The 21,909-nt window shown below is 39.1% G+C and overlaps 1 protein-coding gene across 1 annotated transcript in view; it reads right to left on the reverse strand.

Moving 5' to 3' along the window:
• Positions 1 to 21,909, reverse strand: part of col11a1b (collagen, type XI, alpha 1b) — an 87,017-nt gene that overhangs the window by 42,553 nt on the left and 22,555 nt on the right. Inside the window, exons 6-20 of the mRNA XM_084119093.1 lie at positions 18,298 to 18,396; positions 13,002 to 13,079; positions 10,967 to 11,272; positions 10,191 to 10,250; positions 9,215 to 9,256; positions 9,014 to 9,076; positions 7,402 to 7,476; positions 6,928 to 7,011; positions 6,619 to 6,675; positions 5,518 to 5,571; positions 4,215 to 4,268; positions 3,657 to 3,710; positions 2,939 to 2,992; positions 2,146 to 2,199; positions 1,990 to 2,034 (exon numbers count right to left, since the gene is read on the reverse strand). Coding sequence (XP_083975219.1) covers positions 1,990 to 2,034; positions 2,146 to 2,199; positions 2,939 to 2,992; positions 3,657 to 3,710; positions 4,215 to 4,268; positions 5,518 to 5,571; positions 6,619 to 6,675; positions 6,928 to 7,011; positions 7,402 to 7,476; positions 9,014 to 9,076; positions 9,215 to 9,256; positions 10,191 to 10,250; positions 10,967 to 11,272; positions 13,002 to 13,079; positions 18,298 to 18,396 — 1,179 coding nt within the window. The remainder of the gene's footprint in view (positions 1 to 1,989; positions 2,035 to 2,145; positions 2,200 to 2,938; positions 2,993 to 3,656; positions 3,711 to 4,214; positions 4,269 to 5,517; positions 5,572 to 6,618; positions 6,676 to 6,927; positions 7,012 to 7,401; positions 7,477 to 9,013; positions 9,077 to 9,214; positions 9,257 to 10,190; positions 10,251 to 10,966; positions 11,273 to 13,001; positions 13,080 to 18,297; positions 18,397 to 21,909) is intronic.

Consider the following 21,909-nt stretch of genomic DNA (forward strand, 5'->3'; position numbering starts at 1 on the left):
TGTAGCCAATCAGCACTAGGGGGCGTATGACGGTGGAGGAGAGAGAACGAGCAAGAGGAAGATTTGAAGACTGTAGAAAGAGAGATGGCTGAGAGACATTACAAAAGAAAAAAGGTCATAAGAATATCACTGGAAAATGAAGGGTAATGATCAGGAAACAGTTTTAGGACTCGTGTAAATATTAGAAAAGCGCTGAAAAGAGCTAAGAGGGAAGGCCTGAAAACAGATGCAGAGGTTGCTTTGATTCCATTCAGTAGGTGAGTAACACTGGTTTTGAGTGTCATTGTTTGTCTGGAACATGTTCATTTTTTGTGCTTCCTTGTCGTTTGTTCATCATCTTTGCTTAATTTTTCACGAAGCTTTATTTTGTTGTGCTTCTGCTATGATAAATAGACATCCACTATTGCATTGTGTGGGTTATGGAGGCCAGCTAGTGAGAGTTGTGCAGGCTGATGACAGCTAGAGAATGCAGTGTTTACTGTTTAGCGTCCTTGTTAGTGCATCTGCCTTGCCATGCCAGGCGATCGGGGTTTGAGTCCGACTTGGAGTAGGGCAGTTCGGATTGGAGGGTGAGCTTTGGAGGCGGAGCAAGGAAGAGAGGGGCGTGTTTGTTTGGGTTGATTTCAAATATCAACAATGTTCAGCATTGACTTTGAGAAATAACATACTACACCTTTAAGTCAGAGAAACATATTAAAATAATGTAAAGGGAAGATAAAGGTTAATTATTATTTTTACAGTCAGAACTGTAAACATGAGGTTTAAGAAAGGAAAGAAAAGAAATTTATTTTTTATAACTTCATTTAAAATGGTTTAGAGACAACTATGTAAAACAGAAACAAAGGCAAATTAGGTTTTTGCTATCGACCCAAAGGTTCACCGAATCAGCTGTGGGACTCGATCCAATTAGATTCCACTTCTTCAGGGACGATTCTGTTATTTGTTAGATCTCTGCTGATGGAGTACTTAGTCAAAGAGTGAGTGAAATGTGTGAGACCATTAGTGTGTCGTGAGAAACAGAGAAAGAAAGAGAGAGGTTGAAAATAGAAAACTGCAGCACTCCCTTTCATTACATAGCCATTACCTCAATGAGCAACGAGTAACACATACTGAGATTTGAGGTGGAAAGAGCAGGGTGGGGCACACCTCAGGAAGAGTGATTATAGTTAGGCATAAAGTGAGGTGATTAACCTTCATTTTCTTTTCTGAGAGATCCACAAAGTCTCAAAAACATACTTAATGTAGATAGTATCAAGTTCATGACTTTTCCTAATTGGATTATAAAAAAAGGTAATATTACTTGTCTTTGGGGTCTCTGTTATACAGTACCATCAGTAAAAAATGTAATTGTTTTTGAAAGATATCTCTTATTCTCACCAAGGCTGCATTTAACTGATCAAAAATACAGTAAAAACAGTAATATGTAGTAATAAAATGGCTGTTTTCTATTTAAATGTATTTTAAATTGTAATTTATTCTTGTGATGGCAAAACTGAGTTTTCAGCATCAATACTCCAGTGTTCAGTGTCACATGATCTTTCAGAAATCATTCTGATTTGATGATTTGGTATTTATGTTGAAAACAGTTTTGCTGCTTAAAATTATTGTGGAACCCGATACATCAAGGATTCTTTGATTACTAGACAGTTCAAAAGAACAGCATTTATTTAAAATAGAAAACTTATTTCATTACGGAATAAAATTAATTACTTTCAAGAAAAAAAATCTTACTGACCTCAAAAATTTGTATTTGTTTGATTTGTATTGTTCTACAATGCATTTATTTATTAATTTATGTATTTTTTGAAGAAAACAGAAGCTTATTTATTATATTGGATTACAGTCATAATGCCTACAGTGTGATACAAAAACAGGGTTAAAGCTTCAAACACTAAGCCTTGATTAGCTCACATGAAAACATTAAAATAATTTGAAGGGAAAATATGAGAAGTGAATACAAAAGTTCAAAGTCAAAAAGGAGATGCTTACACTTTCTCCTGGCATTCCCCTCTGTCCGATCTCACCATCCTCGCCCTGCAGACAAGAGCACAAATACACTTGCCAACAGCACTGCAGCCCAGTATAAGTACATACAAATAAATAAAAAAAATGAGATATTGGTGTGTGTCACTTGGACAAACGCACCCTTGGTCCGTCCTCTCCTGGAGGGCCTGGTAGGCCGATGGGACCCATCTCACCCTGAAAGAAAACGAAAAAGATGAAATGACAGAGAGAGAAAAATAGTAAATATATTATTACCGTCCCTGCCTGCCTGCCTGTTTTTGGCTCAGTGCATTGTTAGGGCTCATGATCACTATTTATAAGACTGCATCCCTATAAGAAGAGGATATAACATAGCGGGGCCTGTAATTACCCAGGGCAGGATTAGGAGGACAGCACTCAGGCTGGAAATATACACAGCTCCCTGTGATCTGCGGGCCTCTTTCACTACACCAGCCCAGGCCAAGCAAGCCACACTATGCTGTGCCTAGCCTTCATTTGCCAGAGGAGCACTAGCACGCCAAACAGCCCCCCTTGCTACTATAATGAGGTCAACTTCTCCTGCCACTATGACTGTCAGCACGCGAAACAAAACGTACAGCGGCAGACATGGAACATTTTTATAATGTACAAGTCTTGGTCTTGGCAGGAGCCGCCAAGAAGCTTTTCAAGTGGGGTTAACTAAATACAGTAGATTTCTGTAGGAAAACTGCTGCTGAGGAATAAAAGGAAACAAGGCAAGAATTGTTCCCATAATCATAAAGAGCTGTTTGAGACAAGCTGGAAGTTTGATAATTGAGCATTAAAAGACATTTTTTCTCACGGGTGGTGGTCAGGCTTGCGTTCTGCTGTCTAGAACGATTCGGTTTCAGTTCAACTATTACATCAATGATGGGAAACTAAGTATGAGGTTTCTAAAGAATAGCTCAGTACTTACTCTGTGTCCCTTATCACCAGGTAAGCCAGGAAGCCCATCAAATCCTCGGTCCCCCTGTTAGACAGCAATCGCAATGAGAATAAAAATAGAGCTGTCAAAGTTAACAATGCATAATGTTTACTGTTTTAGTGCACGTATATACAAATATTCTATGTGATTCGAACTGTGATTCGACTTGATCACAATTAATTGCATGTCAAATTAAAATTTGTAATCATGAATATTAGTTATTATTATTTATTATAACTAAAAATGTATACTTCAAAAATATATTTAATTATAAATTTGTTTCATTTTTAACAAGTAGTTTTACTAAGTATCAGATACCTAAAAAAATCTGATGATAAAATGAATAATTACAGCCATTAAATATTATATTTGAAAGCTATTTAGGCCTAAACTGCATATTATCAGTTTTTGTTTATCATTTAGAGAACATAATTAATCTTACCACAGCTTTTAATTTGAACTTTAACGTTAACTTTCAATCATCATATAATTCCATTATAATAAATAAATGTTGCATTAATTGCATTATAATTGTTGTTTATTATTATTTTAAATTTAACGGGTACAAATTAACTCATTAATTCAAAATCACTAATTATATGACAGACACACAGTAACAAACACTCCCTTACTGATTTTCAATATAGAAGAAGCATTTCCGAAACCACAAGTGCTAACTGTGTTAAAGTGGAGTCAGAGATGATTTTACCTTGGCTCCTGATTCTCCAGGAATTCCTCTGGCTCCATCGGCTCCATTTCGGCCCTGTAAAACCAGGTCACATCATCAGCCTGATGCTATGTGCTACGAGCATGTTAATGTGCTTAACATATGTTTTAAACAACTGCAGAATCGATGCGAGACAGGAGATGACGTGAAGTGAGCGAATACACCCAAAGACAACCTAAATAAGGTGTGTTGAGTCTACAGCACGTTTGAGTACCGAGTTATTGTGGCAATTTGACTCATTTATAACTAAACTGTGAATAAACTGTGTCAAAGGAGAATCTGAGAAACGTTTGGCACTAAAACTGGCAGATGTGGATGCGAATCCAATGGACATCTGTCATTCTGTTAAGCTGAAACAGGTAAATTAAGGTCAAGGCTAATGGACACAGACAGTTTCACGGAAAATCTGGTGCATGGTTGGAGAGCGAACAGTGGGCTACTTGCGTAAAGCCTTGCAGCTTCACTTTGCCAGATTACTTCAGCAGCAGTATTGTAGATGTATTATGTATATGTCACCTTTTTGCCTTTTCCAATTCTTACCCTCTTTCCTGATTTTCCAGGTGATCCAGTAGGGCCTTGAAGTCCTCTTGGCCCCTTAAAAAAAACACATAAACTTCTGTAATGAAAGCGTCTACTGATAAATGGCAAGTAAAAAAAAAAAACGTTTGCCAAAAGCGTTATTTTTATGTAAAGTAACACTTAAAGTTCAATACTTTTTCCTCACCATCAGCTGACTGAGACTCTGTACTCCAGAGTTAGAAGCGCATATGTTTTTTACACTAGAAAGTGCTATTTAACTGCGGACAAGTGTTTATCCCCCAACATATTTTGCATTCAATTGCATATAAGCTATACATCGAAAAGGAGCAAGCTAATTGTTTTGACAGCGTTAAAGTTTATGGCGGTCACATCTGTGGATTCCAAGGCAGAGCAAATCTCTGACGCAACACCCAAATTCTGTTCATTTATCTGCAACAAATAATGACTACAACTGGATTCACTTTGGTTTATTTCTTGTTTAAAAGCAGTATTTTGATGTTTTTAAAAACATAATTTGAGTGGGCTGAAAGCACACTGATAAGCATGACACATGCTTTCCACAACTACAAAATATCTTACAATGTAGCGCATCTTAAATATACCTTTAATTATCCAAAAACTTCATTTTAATCATAAATTAAGAAAACACATTAAATAAATAATAAAACAAAGTGATTATATGATTATGTAATGTGCTTATCGTATAATAACACATTACCCTCAACCCAAGTTGACAAGTACACTACCGCTCAACAGTTTGGGTTCAGTAAGGTTTATTTATTTATTTTGAAAGGGATACTTTTATTCATCAAGGTTGAATTGAAATGATCAACAGTGACCATAAAGACATTTAAAATGTTACAATATTTCTGTTTTAAATAAATGCTGTTCTTTTGTCAGTCACTGTCCACTGAAATATTAAGTAGCACAACTGTTTTCAACATTGATAATATTAAGAAATGTCTCTTGAGCATCAAATCAGCATATTAGAATGATTTCTGAAGGATCATGTTACACTGATGACTGGAGTAATGATGCTGAAAATTCAGCTTTACCATCACAGGAATAAATTGCATTTAAAAATGTGAAATACTTCACAATATTACTGTTTGGTCAATTAAACAGCCTTGGTGCGCATAAGAAACTTCTTTCAAAAACTGTTGATGGGTAGTGTAAATAGGAAACACTAGAAAAATTATCATAATGTCTCAGGAATACTCAGATCATCATTCTATACTGTAAATCAAAATTACACGAATGAAAGTAGTTAAAACAGGACTCTAAAGTCTAAAGAGAAAGTCACCTGTGGGCCAGGATCTCCACTTTCTCCTTTAGCACCATTTGCACCAGGACCACCCTGAAACACACACATACAGATGAGTTTTACGTCTCACACACCTTTCTAAACACCAATATCATATGCGCGGAGCTGTGTTTGGGTCACACGCTGGCAACCCAAACACATTCCTCTGCTATTGCTTTTAAAGGGCATTTGAATTGGAGGCAGCTGTAGAAAAGAATGAGAGAAATTCTGTGGGCATTCTTAGAATGATCCATCTCAAGCGGATGAAATACAGCAACACAAAAATGACAAAAGAAATTTGAGAAAGGAATGTGAAAATTAACAGCAGAGACAGCCTGAAAGCACATTAGCACAGAAGAACTGTTCATTTTCTGGTCATAAATCACAGCAAGATGAATGTAACATATGTTCATATATCAGTGTTTGTGTGATGATGTCAACTGGAGGAAGTTGGGTTCAAAACGAAGATATGGGAAAAGAAAAAGAGACATTTATGAACGTAAATCTTGGCATGCATGTGGCTTTTAGATGATGTTTATTTAAGCAGCAGGCGGCTCATCTGTGTTCCTCATCTATATTCAAAATAATAAATAAATAAAATGTATTAAACTAAACAAGCGTCACAATTCCTGAACTTTTTGTTCACAACTTAATTTCATTGTGTACAATATATTTTTACATAGTTTGTAAAATTGTTTAATTAATTCATTTACTGTTACGACTACATGAATAATTTCCGTAAACTATAATCAGATTACAAAAATACGGATTCAGACTGTCACAGACACATTAACTGATTAAAAACATTTTATTTTTAATCTAACATCATTCATTCATGCAATTTATTTAATTGATGTTTTTTTTTTTATATAAATATATATTGCTTTATACAAGTATCTTTATTTCTTGTTGTATGAATGAATGAACGAACGTTAGGTAAAAAGCTAAATTTTGTTTAAACAAAGAAATTGTGGTTCTATTTAGTAATATATTTGAGTAACATTGTTTTATTTTGCTGAAAATGCATAATTTAATTGCATTTAATTGTTTTCCTAAATATTGAGCATTTTTATGTATGTCAGTTAGAGATGGGACACTTACCACGGGGCCGGAGCGTCCTGTCAATCCCATTGGACCAGGTGGTCCCCGCATAGTCAACTACAGGGCCGAGAAAACAAACAAAAAAGATTGCAAAGCTGACATTAACTGCAGTAGAGTACATAAGTTATATTACTGGCAACTGGTACATTTCCATGTACCATAGAGTGTTATGAGAGCTATAAACCTGCCTTGGTTTTAACAGTCGCTTTAAACTTGCTCATATACATTCTCTGCACCTAACACACTTGTTTCAGCCAGATAAATAAATAAATAAAAATCATTCAAGGCAACATGAACAAGGGTACACACCCGAGCCTGGGCGAGGATGGCTTGGGCCTGAGCTTCTTGTGCCGTCACCACTGGACCTTTTGAAGATTCTCCACCAGCGCGGAACTATCAGAGAAACATCCACAAACACAGAAATCTTACGTTTATTTCAGTACTTTTACTACATGCTGGAATTTAGAGGACCCACTGGACATAAAGTGGCTCCGTCAGTCTTGTCATTATGGGTTTGCATCTGCCAGTTTGTGTAGAGTTACTGTAGACGGCTGGGTGTAGCGTGAGTGCAGTGGGGTTACTGGGTGGGGTTGGGGCTCTTCACAGCTGTAACAATTCATAACCCTCTTTTACGTTTACAATGACAGTAATTTGTCTAATGTTAGAGGAAGTGGCCATTTGCATCTGATCTGAGATAAGCTTGGTGGTTTCTCTAAGATTAAGGGCTGGAAAATCTTGTCCTCAATCAGAATCATTGGAAATGTATGGGTTGGAGAAGCTTACCGGCAACATAAGGATGGTGCCAGAGGGCCCAGGAGCTCCATCTGCGCCTGGCAAACCCGGACGACCGGGAGGACCCTGCGAGAAGAAGAGAGAGAGAAAAGAAGGAGGGAGAGCAGAAGGAAATGAGGCATAAAGCGTGTGGGAAACGAACGTGTAAATGGCTAGACAAAAAAGAAAACTAGAGTCATGGAAAGAGCATCAGGCCGGTTTCTTTGAAGTGTAAAATACACACAAGCAAATGAAAAATACTGTAGGATCATTTTAAATTGTCGGTTAGGTAACCTAAATATACTCAAAATCCCTAAACAGTTCACATAAACAAAAATCACAAAAGCTTGACTACTTGCTTGAGAAAAATACTGTGGCTCTTTCACAAATTGCACCTAAACTGCAGGAGATTTCCGCAGCGTTCCTTACACCCAAAATCAAAAATAGCTAATGTGCTAAAGCCTGGTCATTATCCCATAAAAATACACTATTTCGCTTTATATTTATAAAGAGGTTTATGTGTGTTGTGTGTTGTTTATAGTTCCTTTCATTGCGTTGTTTATTTGTGTGTGTGCTCGTAATGAAAGTGACACCCCACAAGGAAAGCGGGGAGGACTATAATGCATGCACACACATTATGATGGAATGCTGCTAGGGTAGTTTTGTGAAGAGATCTCTTTAGCAGCCATGTCACGCTCCTCTTGTAGACGGCTCACTTTAAATTGTTCCCATATGACGGTATAATTGTGCGAGTGTGTGTGTGCGTATTGTGAAAGCTGGGCAAACTTCCCTTCTATTTAACATATACACTGACACCTATCGTACATGTGCTTCCGTATATAGCAAGGAGAATGTGTGGTGTAAAAGGGTCAGGCCATCAAGGGAAGTGGCCATCGTTGTTAATTATGTATTTTCGTCTACAGAGTTTGGCTTCATATGAGAAGGAGCTGATGGACATCAAAGTGAGACTGGGAAATCGCTTTCCCTCACGGACAAAAAATCTCTTTGTGCTGGGAGATGCAGGACAGTGAAGGTGGGAGTGCCTTTCCCAGAATGCATTGGAAGAGTTAACTCTGCGTGAGGTGGAGAAGAGGAGCCCAAGCTCCACCACCATAAAGAGGGAAAAAAAGTCCAGCTGTTTGTTTGTATGGAGGACAGCTATTCTCTGTGCAATAATCTACATAGCTAATTTACAATCTTGAAAAATGGTGCGAACAGCACCGGACATAAGGATCAACGGGAGAATGAGTATGTGTTAATGTGTATGTGAGGTTATAAGGTCTGCTGCTCCTCTGGAAGTGTTATTAGTGTGAGGATTTATAGACAGATCTGGTTTCAACGTGGTCTCCCAGGTCTTTCTAATACACACATCTGCTCATTCACATAGTTAAGACATGCTGCTTGTCATTAGCTTATTCTCTCAATGCAAACTTTACCATTGTCTTTATGTGGAGGTCAAAATCTACTAACTTCTCTAATAAAGTGAAAAAGGGCTGTGAAAAGTTCTGCCAGGGCTAATGTTACCTATAACTGGTGTATCTACATCCATGAGGTGTCTTAACACCACAAAAAGCATTATGAGTAACACTGATGAGGGAGGATTTTCTGAGAAACGTCAACTTACTCTCTCACCAGGATCTCCGTGGAGGCCCGGGGAGCCTTGTATACCTGGAGTGCCGGGGAGGCCCTGAAAAAAAGACATGCAAATGTAATGTAACGTACACAGAAACACTCACGCCAACTCCATGCTGACATTTTCCATAACGTGTTTTTTCCTATGGAGTTTCTCCATGTGTGAAGAGTGTGGAAAAAATGTGATACTCACGGCGGGCCCTGATGGTCCTGGGGGTCCCTCTACAAGCATCCCCTGAATAGAATCGAAGAAGAGAGAAGAAGAAAAACATGAGTAAGGTAGCATGCTGGGAAGGCCGTAAATCTCACAGTTTGAGCAGCGCAGAAATAAAAAAGAAAATCAGTGATGAACGAAGAGGAACCCATAGATGTGGCTCATTAGTTCAACTGAACATCTCCTGTTTTCCACTATTAAAGAAAAGTGAATGATGCAACTGCTGTCAGAATCTGATTAATAATACGTTGACAATTGAAAGTATTAATGTAAAAATCTTCTTTCCTACTACTACCATCTTATCATTCCCGTACAAAGAATAATTGGATGGGAGGCACGACTACTTTGCCAAATTACAAAAGCAGTTCCAATAAATAAAAGTAATAAAATAAAATAAAACTTTTGAACTTTCTATTCATCAACGAATCATGAAATATTATGGTTTCTACAAAAATATTTAAGCAGCACAACTGCTTTCAACAATGATAATAAAAATGTTTGAGCAACAAATCTGCATATTAGAAGAATTTCTGAAGGATCATGTGACACTGAAGACTGAAGTAATGATGCTTAAAATTCAACTTTACCATTAAATAAATAAATTATATTTTAAAATATATTCAAACAGAAAGGATCATTTTAAAAAGTAATAATGTTTGACAATATTTTTTTTTACTGTATTATTGATCAAATAAATGCAGCCTTAGTGAGCATTAAAAACTTCTTTCAAAAACATAAAAATCTTACCAACCCTAAATTTTTTTTGCAGTAATGCATTTATATTAATATTTAAATATTAAATTATATTTTGCTTCATATAATATTTCATATATGATTAGCAGCCTACCATATCCTGAACTGACACCATATTGAGTGGGGAAAATCTGATGCGTTATTATAGTTGCATTTCATTTGGTACAAAATTGTAAAAGTCTCATGCAGAGAGTTTACCTACCGGCTCAATGACTGCAGGTTCACCTTTTTGCCCCTTCTCACCACCATAGCCTCCACCAACCTACAACAGAGGCAAAAACAAACTGAAATTTAATGACAGAGGAAGTACTTCTCCTGTAGACCAAACAACTGTAAAACACTACATTAAGCACTACAGCTAATGCCCCAAATGGTCTGCATTACTCTATAAAGCTAAGTGGTGAACATGCTCAGTCACTACTGTGAGGATGATTAGAAATCAAGTGTGAACTCCATCTTTTCCTATAATGTCCACTTATAAGACCCACAGAGAAAGCCATTTGATAATATGTTCACAGCCATTTAGCACAAGCATCATCCAATACATTCAGTCTGTCAGTGTGTGTGTTTATTGTTTGTGAACCAGGATGATATTTCTCTCCAGGAATGAAGCAAAGAGCACAAAGCCACTGTGGTTTTGAGGCCACAAAGTGTCTGTGTGAACGAGTTCTTGTGCTAAACAGTGAAAATAAGTCTCATGTTATATCAGATCAACACTGCAAACACTGCTAACATTTCATTTCCTGTCTCCCACACACCACAAGCAAAACGGCTCCAATTGAGAGACTTTCACATGCTGATGTGTTAGCAGACATACTGAAATGTAGTAAATTAAATATCCATTATTTCTAGTATTAGTATTAGGAGCATTAGAAGCACAATTATGAGGTTACAATGACATAAAATAAAAAACAATGCTAGACAATTGCTTGCTACACAATTGACTTGATTCCAGCTTGAAGGGAGAAGTCAACTCACATTACTCTCTGTGACCTGCGTTTCAGCAGGTCGGCCCGGTCCGAACTCATCCTCGTAGGTGGATCCAGTGGGTTTGGCACCATTAGTATTGTAGTCATAGAATGAATCGTCATAATTGCTGGGGTCTAACTCTTTTGCATCATATTCGTTAATGTCGTATTCCTTAAAGTCCTGGGTTTCGGCTTCATTTGTGTTTTTGGACTCCACAATTTCCACATTCTCATTGGTGGCAATGGTGGGGTCCACTCCAACTTCTTCTATCCCTGTTATGTAGTCCTCAACAATTTCCTCTTTTGGCAAAGGATTCTGCCAAGCCAGGGGAGGCAGGAGGTCATTGAATAAAGTGAACAGGAAAGACAGTCAATAAACACACCAAATCAAACTAATTAACTTTTTAATGAAGCTCTACAGGTAAAATTGCACTGGCAAGCATAATTTTAAATGGAATAATTTTGGTTCTGACAAGGGGTGTCCAATCCTGCTCTTGGAGGGACATTTTCCTATAGAGTTTAGCTCCAACTCCAATTAAATGATGTTTTATTAACAAAGTTTGGGAGGAGCACATTCAGAAAATTAACATAATTAACATGAGTGGACAACATTCAGTTAATCAACAATAAGAGGTATATATATACAATCGGGGAGTACTCTGGGTTCGGGCCACATTCCAAACTCAGAGCCCTCCCCCCGGACAGCACGCCAAATACGCATAAAGCTTTACTCCATCTAATTATATGTAAGTGTGAACTCGTGAAACACATATGAACCAGTTAATCAAGGTCTTACTGGGCATACTAGAAACTTCCATGCAGGTTTGTTGAGGCAAGTTAGAGCTGAACTCTGCAGTACAGTGACCCTCCAGGAGCAGGTTTGGACAGTGTGTAATTGGTCTAATGTCTGTTCAATATGTAATATAATCTTTATAAAAAATAGACAATGTTCAAACTGAAGACCACAGTGTATGGCAACATGACCACATGACAGAATGCATACATCCACTAACAATCACTAAAACACCTGATATTTCTCAGAAAACCATTATTTGTTTGCAGATGGCATTTATTTTATATTTACTTATCTAATGCAATGACCCTCATTCTTTTGGACCTTCTTTAGAAGTGTCAAAAAGTGTCCAAACACTAGGTGAATCTTGGTGAAACAACATTCAATATTTTTGCCACTGGAGTGAATAGAAAATAAAACGTCCAATCTCTTCCAAATAAAAATCCTTGATAAATGTTTAGGTATTATTGCTAGCGTATTTATAGCTTATTTATAGCTATTAAAAAAAGATTATTAAATTTTTTTTTGAATCAGTTCAGTTAACTGCAAACCACACTAGCCTTTCATGTGATAAGGCTGCACTGGTGCCTCATCTTACTCTGTACATCATGTGCCTTCCATTAAGAATTAAACAATTTGGAATTTTTTTTCATTTTGGCGTCAAGTCTAACAGTATTCCTCACCCAGGGGCCTTGATGCATTGAACAAAAGGAATTAACATTTCTCCAGTTAATCCCAGCCTTTGTATTGTACACCAGGCGTACTTTATGAGGCTGCATCAGTCAATAGGTGTATCATTTGAAGCAGACATTTGGCCATCGCTAAATGCAAGACATACTGTTCTGGTTAAAGCTGGATGTTCCTCATTTAGACTTCATTCATGTGATGTCTTAGAACAGACTGTGACAATCATCAAACTTTGGAAATAACATAAATCAATACTTTCAGTTGAACATAATTATTAAATGGAGGTTTGTATTTGATTGTGTAACCATAAAAATCAGACTAATGTACAACCAGTCAGTTAAGACAAACCAAAATAAATGACCTCAAGTAGTGTTGGCATCTCATTTAGTAGCAATATGATATATAACAATTACTTTAATTTATCAGAAAATAAGGTGCAAAATAGTTTTCTAAAGTCAGCAAATCCAATTTCATTTATCACCTGCACCAAAAGAAAGATATTTGAATAGAATCCCTCTTAAAATAGACAATGGAAAATAAAATGTAGGAGCATGCAGATCTTTACCTCATTGGCTGGAACGGAAGGGGCTTCAGTGCCATAGTCCTGCTCAACATAGTAGTCAACCGTGTCAGCAGTGCTGGGCTATGAGTAAACATCACACAAGAGATTCACATAAAAATTAAATAAAAAAACGCTTATTCTTGTTTATATCTGAATTTGAAATATGAACAAGTGTTAAACTGCAAGTAAAAGTTGGATTTGCAAGTAACTAAAATTCAACAGCTGGCCGGTAACTTTAAACTTCAACATAATAGATGGTTTAAATCACTTGAAAGAAATCAAGCTGTCCACAAATAAAAAAAATAAAAAAAATAAAAACTCAGTGCAACATTTATCATCAGAAATTGATATAGGATATAATGTTTAGTGCTGCTTTTCTAATATGTCAAGAAAAAACAGCTACATTTATTATTTCTCTTTGACAGTATTATTGTCACGGGTTGTGAGGGAGATATTAAACACACAAAGAAGACGATGATGAAAGTTAACAGGCTTTAATGATCCAACTGGATAATCCAACGAGGTACATCCAAAAAAGCTACACATACGAGACCCGATCATGAACACAAACTGAACTGAACTTAAATAGTGAGAGGATAATGGAGACGTGAACACCTGAACACAATGACACACACCTGAACTCAGTAAAGAATCAAATTATCAACCATGACGACAAACTAAGGTGAAAACACAAACCATGTGATGAAAACTAAGATTAAACCTAACCAGAGAACCCTGACAAGTATTAGTTCCCTTTCGAGTGAACTCGAATTGCATCGATACGTCACTCTGGGGAACGCCCTTAGCGTAACGCATCTGAAATATGAATTAAACTAATCCAATCCTGACTGGTGCTGCGTCATGACGTGGCATGTGATGGCATACACAGAAGCTACAAAAGGACACAACAGAGTTAGCTTTTTGCTCTTCAGCAAGTGCTCTGTGTCAAACTGTCTGTCCTATTTGGTGTTGTTTGTCTCGGTCTGCATTACAATATAGAATCTAGCGGTTCGGATCTCGCGTTTGCCGAGGCAACACGTAGATTACGGGTCTACTCTGCAATAAAGATTCTGTGACTGGGATCTCGCGTTGCCGAGGCAGTGCGTAGATTAAAGGTCTGCATTGCAATACATAATCTATAGTGGCTCGGATCTCGCGTTTGCTGAGGCAGCGCGTAGATTACTGGTCTACTCTGCAATAAGGATTCTGTGTGGGTGCGAGGCATGCACAGTCAGCTCCTGAGGGTGCTGGCTGTGTTCATTGAGATATATCTTGACGTGCGTTTTCGGGTGTTTCAGCCTCGCACCTGTTGACTTTCTTCTGGAGAGATGAAAGCCTAATATATTGTGAACGACTCGAATCTTGCGTTTGCCGAGGCAGCGTGTAGATTACGGGTCTGCAATAAAAGGGACACACGCGATCTGTGAAACAATACTGTTTGGGTGGGAGGCATTCACAGTCAGCTCTTGAGGGTGCTGACAGTGTTCATTGAGAAATATCTCGACGCGTACAGCCGTGCGGATGTTTCAGCCTCGCACCTGTTTACTTTCTTCTCGAGGGATGAAAGACAAATATATTGTAACGGCTCGTAATCCAATATTGGGTTCTTCCGTTCGGCCTAGCTCTCTCCCGTTTACCAAATGCAAGGATGCAGCTCTAGCTCCGCTAAGGCTTCAGGGTATCTATCAGGGTGCTAAATTATATCGACGGCTGGCTTATTATGGCCCAGTCACCAGAGCTGGCAGTTCGGCATCAAGATGTCGTCCTTGCCCACATCCAGAGCCTGGGGTTGAGACTCAACACGAAAAAAAAGCATGTTGGCACCAGCCCAGAGAACCACATTCCTTGGAGTGGTGTGGGACTCGGTCACGATGCAGGCACAATTGTCTCCTGCAAGGATCGACTCCATCCTGGCCACGATGACCAGGATAAAGCTAGGCCAAGCCATCACTGTAAAACATTTTCAGAGAGTGTTAGGGCTCATGGCAGCAGCGTCCAACGTCATTCCATTCAGCCTGCTGCACATGAGGGCCCAGCAGTGGTGGTTGAAAACCAAGGGGTTTTCCCCGAGGGGGAACCCGTTCCGCATGATCAGGGTTACACGCAGATGCCTTCGTTCCCTATCTATGTGGACAAAAGCTTGGTTTCTGTCCCAAGGCCCCGTGCTGGGAGCGACATGTCGACGGAAAGCCTTTTCGACAGACGCCTCCCTCACAGGCTGGGGCGCGGTCATGGATGGCAGGGCGCTGAGGAGCTTCCTCCCAGACCTCAGGGGGCACCACGCAGACAATGTGTTGGTGGTCTCCTACTTGATTCATCAGGGGGTTCTGAGATCATGCCCTCTATCCAGATTGGCGCATCAGATCCTCCTGTGGTCCCAGGGGAAACTGTCATCTCTCAGAGCAATGCATGTCCCAGGGGACTAGAATCAGAGAGCAGACATCGGGAGTTCTGGAGAGGCTCTGCTCCCAGGAGTTCTGGAGAGGGTCCGTCGAGACGGGATCAGCCTACTTCTAGTAGTCCCCGTACTGGCCGGCCCAGGTATGGTTTTCAAACATCATAGCACTCCTGGCAGGCCTCTGTGGAGGGATCTGCTTCCACAGGCCGGGGGCTCAATATTCACCCTCGACCAGACCTGTGGAAACTTTGAGTCTGGCCCCTGAGGGGGCTCAATACCTAGAGGCTGGCCTGTCGGCTGGAGTGGTTGAGACCATACTCAGTTCCAGAGCTCCTTCCACGAGGAGATTGTACGGCCTAATGTGGAATGTGTTTCCACTTGGTGTAGAGAGTGTGAGGTGGACCCAGTTAACTGCCCGGTGGCTTCAGTGCTGGAGTTCATCCAAGATCGCTTCTCAGCTAGTCTTACCCCGTCCACACTCAAGGTGTACGTGGCTGCCATTGCGGCTTTCCACGCTCCTCTGGGTGATGGGCCTCTGGGGAGACATCAGCTGCTCGTACGGCCCACCTCACGTGACGGTGGATGAAGAGAGACTTCATTTGCTCTGCCCTGTCAGAGCTCTCAAGATATATATTCAGAGGTCCTCTTCATGGCGGAAGTCAGACCAGTTGCTGGTATGTTTCAGGTCGCCCAAGAAGGGGCTTCCCGCATCTAAACAGACCATCAACAAATGGATCATTCAGGCAATATCTATGGCTTATCAGGTGCGCAGTTTGCCTTCACCATTGTCCATGAGGGCTCATTCAACCAGAGGCATGGCGTCCTCTAGAGCCCTCCTTTCAGGGGCCCCAATCCAAGAAGTGTGCGATGCAGCAGGATGGGCCACCCCTCTTTTACTTTTATCAGATTTTATAGCCTGGATATTCCTTCTACGCCAGGCACTCTAGTGCTCTCGTCCTAAGTGTGTCTGTGCGCAGCTTCACACTGGGACAGGCAGTTTTCGTTGTGGCATAGTGGGTACTCGTTCCCCAAAGTGTCGTATCGACACAGTTTGAGTTCCCTCGAAAGGGAACAAGGGTTACAGTCGTAACCCGAGACGTCGTAACAGTCGTAACCCGAGACGAGACACTGCGTCCCTCCGCCATGCCTTCCCCTGCCTGGGAGCAACTTGCTTCATCGCAGAAGCTAACTGTTGTGTGCCGTTGTCCCTTTGTAGCTTCCGTGTATGCCGTCACATGTTACGTCATGACCAAGCGGCAACCTCCCCGTCTCTCTCTTGAAACCAACACGGAAGTGAGTTAAACTGCAATTCATTAACTGGCCGCTTGGCCTGGCTGCAGAAGTGAGTCAAATCTGTATCTCCCTCATGTTAAAATTACCAACTTTACAGCAGAAAAAAACATGTTTACAGCCTGGTTCTCTCTGTGGCTTTGGTCTATACAGCTAATTTTGCCCTTCATAACAACTGTGAGGGGGGTGAATTTTTTTATAACTCATCCGTTTAGTTGATTAATATTTACATTTAAGGGTGTGGCCACTTGAGTGACAGGTGGATTCCCGCTGATGTCAATGCTAGCCGTTTCTCTGCTGTTACTAGCCGTCACTTCACCTCAGCAAGTGTTAGCTGCTGAACTTGCCTTCTCTGCAGTGTTTGTGCTTTTTTTCGGGATTATTTCATACAATTTAATACTTGGGTACAAAGCCCACGTCTTTGGATTCAGTCGTTGTCGTCGAGTATCGTTTGAGAGAACAACCAGCGCTGTATTTCAGTTGTTTTCCTCTGTGAACAGGCACTAATGGATGTCTGACAATTTCGTTGCTTTTTGGGGTTTTCAAATTTAAAACGTCAATAAAGGCTCGTTCGTTCTGCTCTCACGGAACAGATGGATTATATGCTTATGTACCGTCAGATGAAATCATGCAGGCGTCGGCGCTTTCTCCGTTCATGCAATAAATGCACATCCATGAATGAGCGCGGATTTTCTAGCGCATTTAACGTTACTTGCACTTCAAAGGCAATATATCTATGGTTTAACGGTTTAACCCATTTGAGAGGCGGCCGAAATCAGAATTTAAAATGGACTGAATAAGCTCTCTACGAACTTGAGCGATGCCGCGCTGACGGACCATGAAAGAGTGACTGACATGTATGCACATAAATCACTGTCACACACAAACACTCTCGAAGTAATACACAGTCTCACTTGTAGCCATGTATTTTAACTATTATAATATTTCGAAGGGCAAAAACAGGAACTTTTAATTGGCTTTACATCATCAGCTAGCTCGATCACGTCGAGCTAGGTGATTTCAGATAGCCAGGCTCATATCTATGGCCAGGCTCCTCAGCTCCACTCACGCACTGTTTGCCTATTTTCTGTTATCCGGGAGTGACGCAAGGCCAAGATGGCGACGGACGGCTCCGCCCACTTTAGGCTTCAAAAATGCTCTTCAGAAACCTACGGGTGACGTCACGGACACTACGTCCATATTTTTTTACAGTCTATGGTCATGACACAGCACCAATCAGGATTGGATTAGTTTCATTCATACTTCAGATGCGTTACGCTAAGGACGTTCCCCAAAGTGTTGTATCGACGCAGTGTCTCGTTCCCTTCTCAGGCAACAAGGGTTACAGTCGTAACCCGAGATGTTATGTTACAGTATTACAGACTATTTTTGACAAATTACAATATTTTCTCAATAATACGTGCAGGTGCATTTGAGTGAAAGTATGGAAGAAAGTGATGGCATTTGAGAAAAGAGAAAGGCAAATTGAATGAGGGCAACAGAACAGTAGAGCATAATAAATCAGAGACCACACAGTGTGAAAATGGGCGGGCTGAAGAAAATCCCACAGTGATTGACATTCACCTTGGCCATACAGATGTGTGTGTTTACCTTGGTCTCAGTTTGGACGTTGTCAGTGGGATTTTCAGTGGCAGTCCCTTCTTCTGTGTAGTCATAGAACTCATTATAATCCGTGTATTCAGTATTGTACTGAGAGAGAGATGGATGCATGTTAGAAAGAAAGACTCGGATCTTAAGATTCAAGTCCCTATATACAGTTTAGAGGCCTCAGAACATATTTGAACACTTTTTGAATACCTAATGTCCAAAAATGTGTAAACATTTTCAGGTTCATTTATTTTTTGCAGTAGCCATAATTTTCACCAATATATCAATTTTTCTGTCATTTTCAACCTGTAACACTTTTTTGTGTTTTGCTTGAAAAATGTTTGCTCTATATTTCTTTAATATATATATTTTGCTACATAATGCAATGGTGTTCATACATTACACAAGTTTGGCTTAAGTGTTCAAATACTTTTTGGGGTCACTGTATACTAAAGGGAAGATGCATTGTATGATATATTAATGGTATATCACACAAAATACAAATTGATAAGAACTTAAATCATGCAAAATGTGTTAAAGCCATTGACATGATGGGTGATCAGTGAACTACATAAATCTTTTGTAGTTCAAATATTTAAGAACTTTAATTTCTCTGATCTTCCCCATCTGTTTAAAACATCAAATCAATAATATCAAATTTCTTTGAATGATTTGATGTCTTACATGGCACTTTTTTTATCCAAAGCATATGGTACAAAAAGCCCAGATTAAATGCTTTGAGTACATGAAACATGAGCAGAATGGATTTCTGCATAAATCCATTTGTACACACAGTATCCAATCGAATTCAATTCAACAGTTTATATACAAATCATGTTTCATGAATAAAACAAAAATGATTCAATGTAAGCAATGATTAACAGTACAATATGAGAAAATTCTTTAGGTCTACGACTCCTTTACACATTTTACAAGATCTTTACTAGTTCTTCACTAGTAAAAAATACCATCATGTACACACATACAACGAGCACTTTTAGCCCAGCACACAATGTAGTTTTGGATTTTCTGTAAGTATATATACATGTATACATCATAAAGCCTTTTATTTTTTGTATATTTAGGCTTGGTCTTAAAAATGACAGTGTGAACACAAAGCAAACCAAGACTAAATGTATCTTGGAGTCTGGAGTCTGGACCAAAAGAACCAAGATAACCGAACTACAAGTGTGAACACACCCTTAAAGATAGATAATGAGAATATGCAACCTGCCTGCTAGTGCTATAGTTTATCTTGCTAAAATTTGAGCCACCTGCCATATCAGTCCACTAGTGTTTAGCAAACTTTAGTTAAATTTTCAATATTCAATAAAGATAATTTTTTATAATTACCAAAAAACAAATTCATCATTATCATCATTACATGCAGTTTAAAATAGCAGAGGAACAGAAATTTGGCACATAAAAAACAGGCATGTGTTTATAGTTAATAAGAAACAACTTGAAATGAATTATTTCAATCACAATTTAACTATCCAATCAGAGTCTGAACTATCATTTTATAATCTTTATGGAAGCACCTCTTAGACATGACAAGAACGCAGTGTTAATGTAAAAGACCTGTTCTGGTTTTTAACATTTTGTTGTGTAAAGTTAAACAGTGCACATGGTACAGTATATTCACAGTGCGTATGTCACACATGGTATGTTGCAATTTATAATTAATTTATAGGATAATTCTGCTTCTCATAAAGTGTACTTATTAAATGTAACACTCCCAAGCCACTTGCACACAAAACTTTTTGAAAGTTGTTAATGTACTTAAATGGCAGTCAATTTAGTATTTCAACAAAGAGCTATTGTTAAATCCTTCCCAATAATTAAATGGCATTTATAAACAAACAATTATAAACACACGCTTCCAATTGTGAGCTTGTTTTCCTCTATGATTGTAATAAGGTGAACAAGCATAAGGTGAGGCACAACAGATTAAGTTAACAGGCATTCTGTGATGTGCCTTTGTCCATCAGAGAGGAATGAAATTAAGTCCCAATGCATCAGCTGAGCTAATAAAAATAACAGGGGGAAAAAAAGAACTGAGGCCTGGTGGACTGACTGCTTTCCACTGGCTACAGAAAAGAAGCTAAAAGGAAGAAATATCCAGCTGCGAGTCAGTTTACGGCATTAAAGGGTCTTGCCAGGCTTGGAGCCTGCCCTGGCTGTAGCCAGCGAGCTGGATGAAAGGCATAAATATCGTCCTGGGCCATTAAAAACGTGTCCCCGTTTCCCACATGTGTCTTAAAGCATTTGGTACGGCGCAGGGGAGCTCCTTGCAGGGGAATAGAACGGACCTCCGTCCAAAGTTCTCTGCTCTTCCTAATGTAGATATAGATTTTAGATTGCTGATGCTGGGATGAGCTATAGCACTTAAGTTAACACGGATTATAAAGCTATATTTCATCTGTTTTTAAAAAGCTGACGATATAGTTATGTAATTTGTTTTTACCATTCTGTATTACTTCACTAATTTGTCCATTGGTTTTGCTCTGGCGTTCTCCACGATACATGAAGCTATTTTCCATTCCCTGTTGTGGTGTAGTTCTCAATACCCCAAGCAGCAGTTACTGTGATTTATCATCATTTTACAATCAGTTCTTTAACAGCTGAGAGACATAACTTTTCCAGGTATTCCAGAGCTAGCTGTGGAGGGAGAAACTAGACTTTCCCAGCAAGCATGCAGGAGTCATTAAAGAAAAATATATTTCCACGCCACTCAAAAGTGGGCTCAGACTCTGTGGCAGGGGGGGAAATAGTTTCCACCGTGAGCTCATTGGTTATTCAGTGAAATATTATTGGAAAACACTGATGCACCGAAAAAGCAAAATATCGACAAACCAGACAAACCGCACTGTTTCAATTTGGGATTAGCAGGATGGTTTAATCTCTTAAGATCACACTTGTGATTCATCACAATAGATTCCATAAGGACAATTTGTACAGACCTGTAGCTCTAATAAAAATGTTTTACCACAATAACACACTAAATAATAGAGAATGACATAAATACATTTTTAGTTGAGTAATCTAACACATAAAAAATAGGAATATTACTATTAGTAAGTATGTGAATTTACATTTTGTTTAAAGGGGTGGTATAATGCAACTTTTTACAAGATGTAAAATAAGTCTCTGATGTTCCCAGTGTGTATGTGAAGTTTTAGCTCAAATACCCCACAGATCATTTTTTATAGGATGTTAAAATTGTAATTTTTTGAGGGTGAGCAAAAATGCATTGTTTTGTGTGTGGGCTCTTTAAATGTAAATGAGCCGCTGCTCCCGGCACAGCGGGCGGAGCTTCAAGAGCTCGTTCTTAGCAGAGACATATAGAGCCCTTTGTTGCGAGACGGGGGTTTATGTAAATTTTGGGGTTGGTGATGTAACTAACCCGGGAGGAAGCTCATGTAGTCCCTACCAGCCGTTTGTTGTAGTCCTTAAAAAGTGATTTCTGTAAAATAAAATATCTCCCTTTGCTTTGAACTTTGAGCGTCGTAACTTTGCAGATGTTGTTTATGCTCAAACAGCAACATTACACACTTTAAAGTTAGAAAAGTGAAATCACAATCAACCACCCTTTAATAACTGTTACATCACCAG

This window comes from Abramis brama, assembly GCF_963993115.1.
Source record: "Abramis brama genome assembly, chromosome: 7".
Taxonomy (NCBI): domain Eukaryota; kingdom Metazoa; phylum Chordata; class Actinopteri; order Cypriniformes; family Leuciscidae; genus Abramis; species Abramis brama.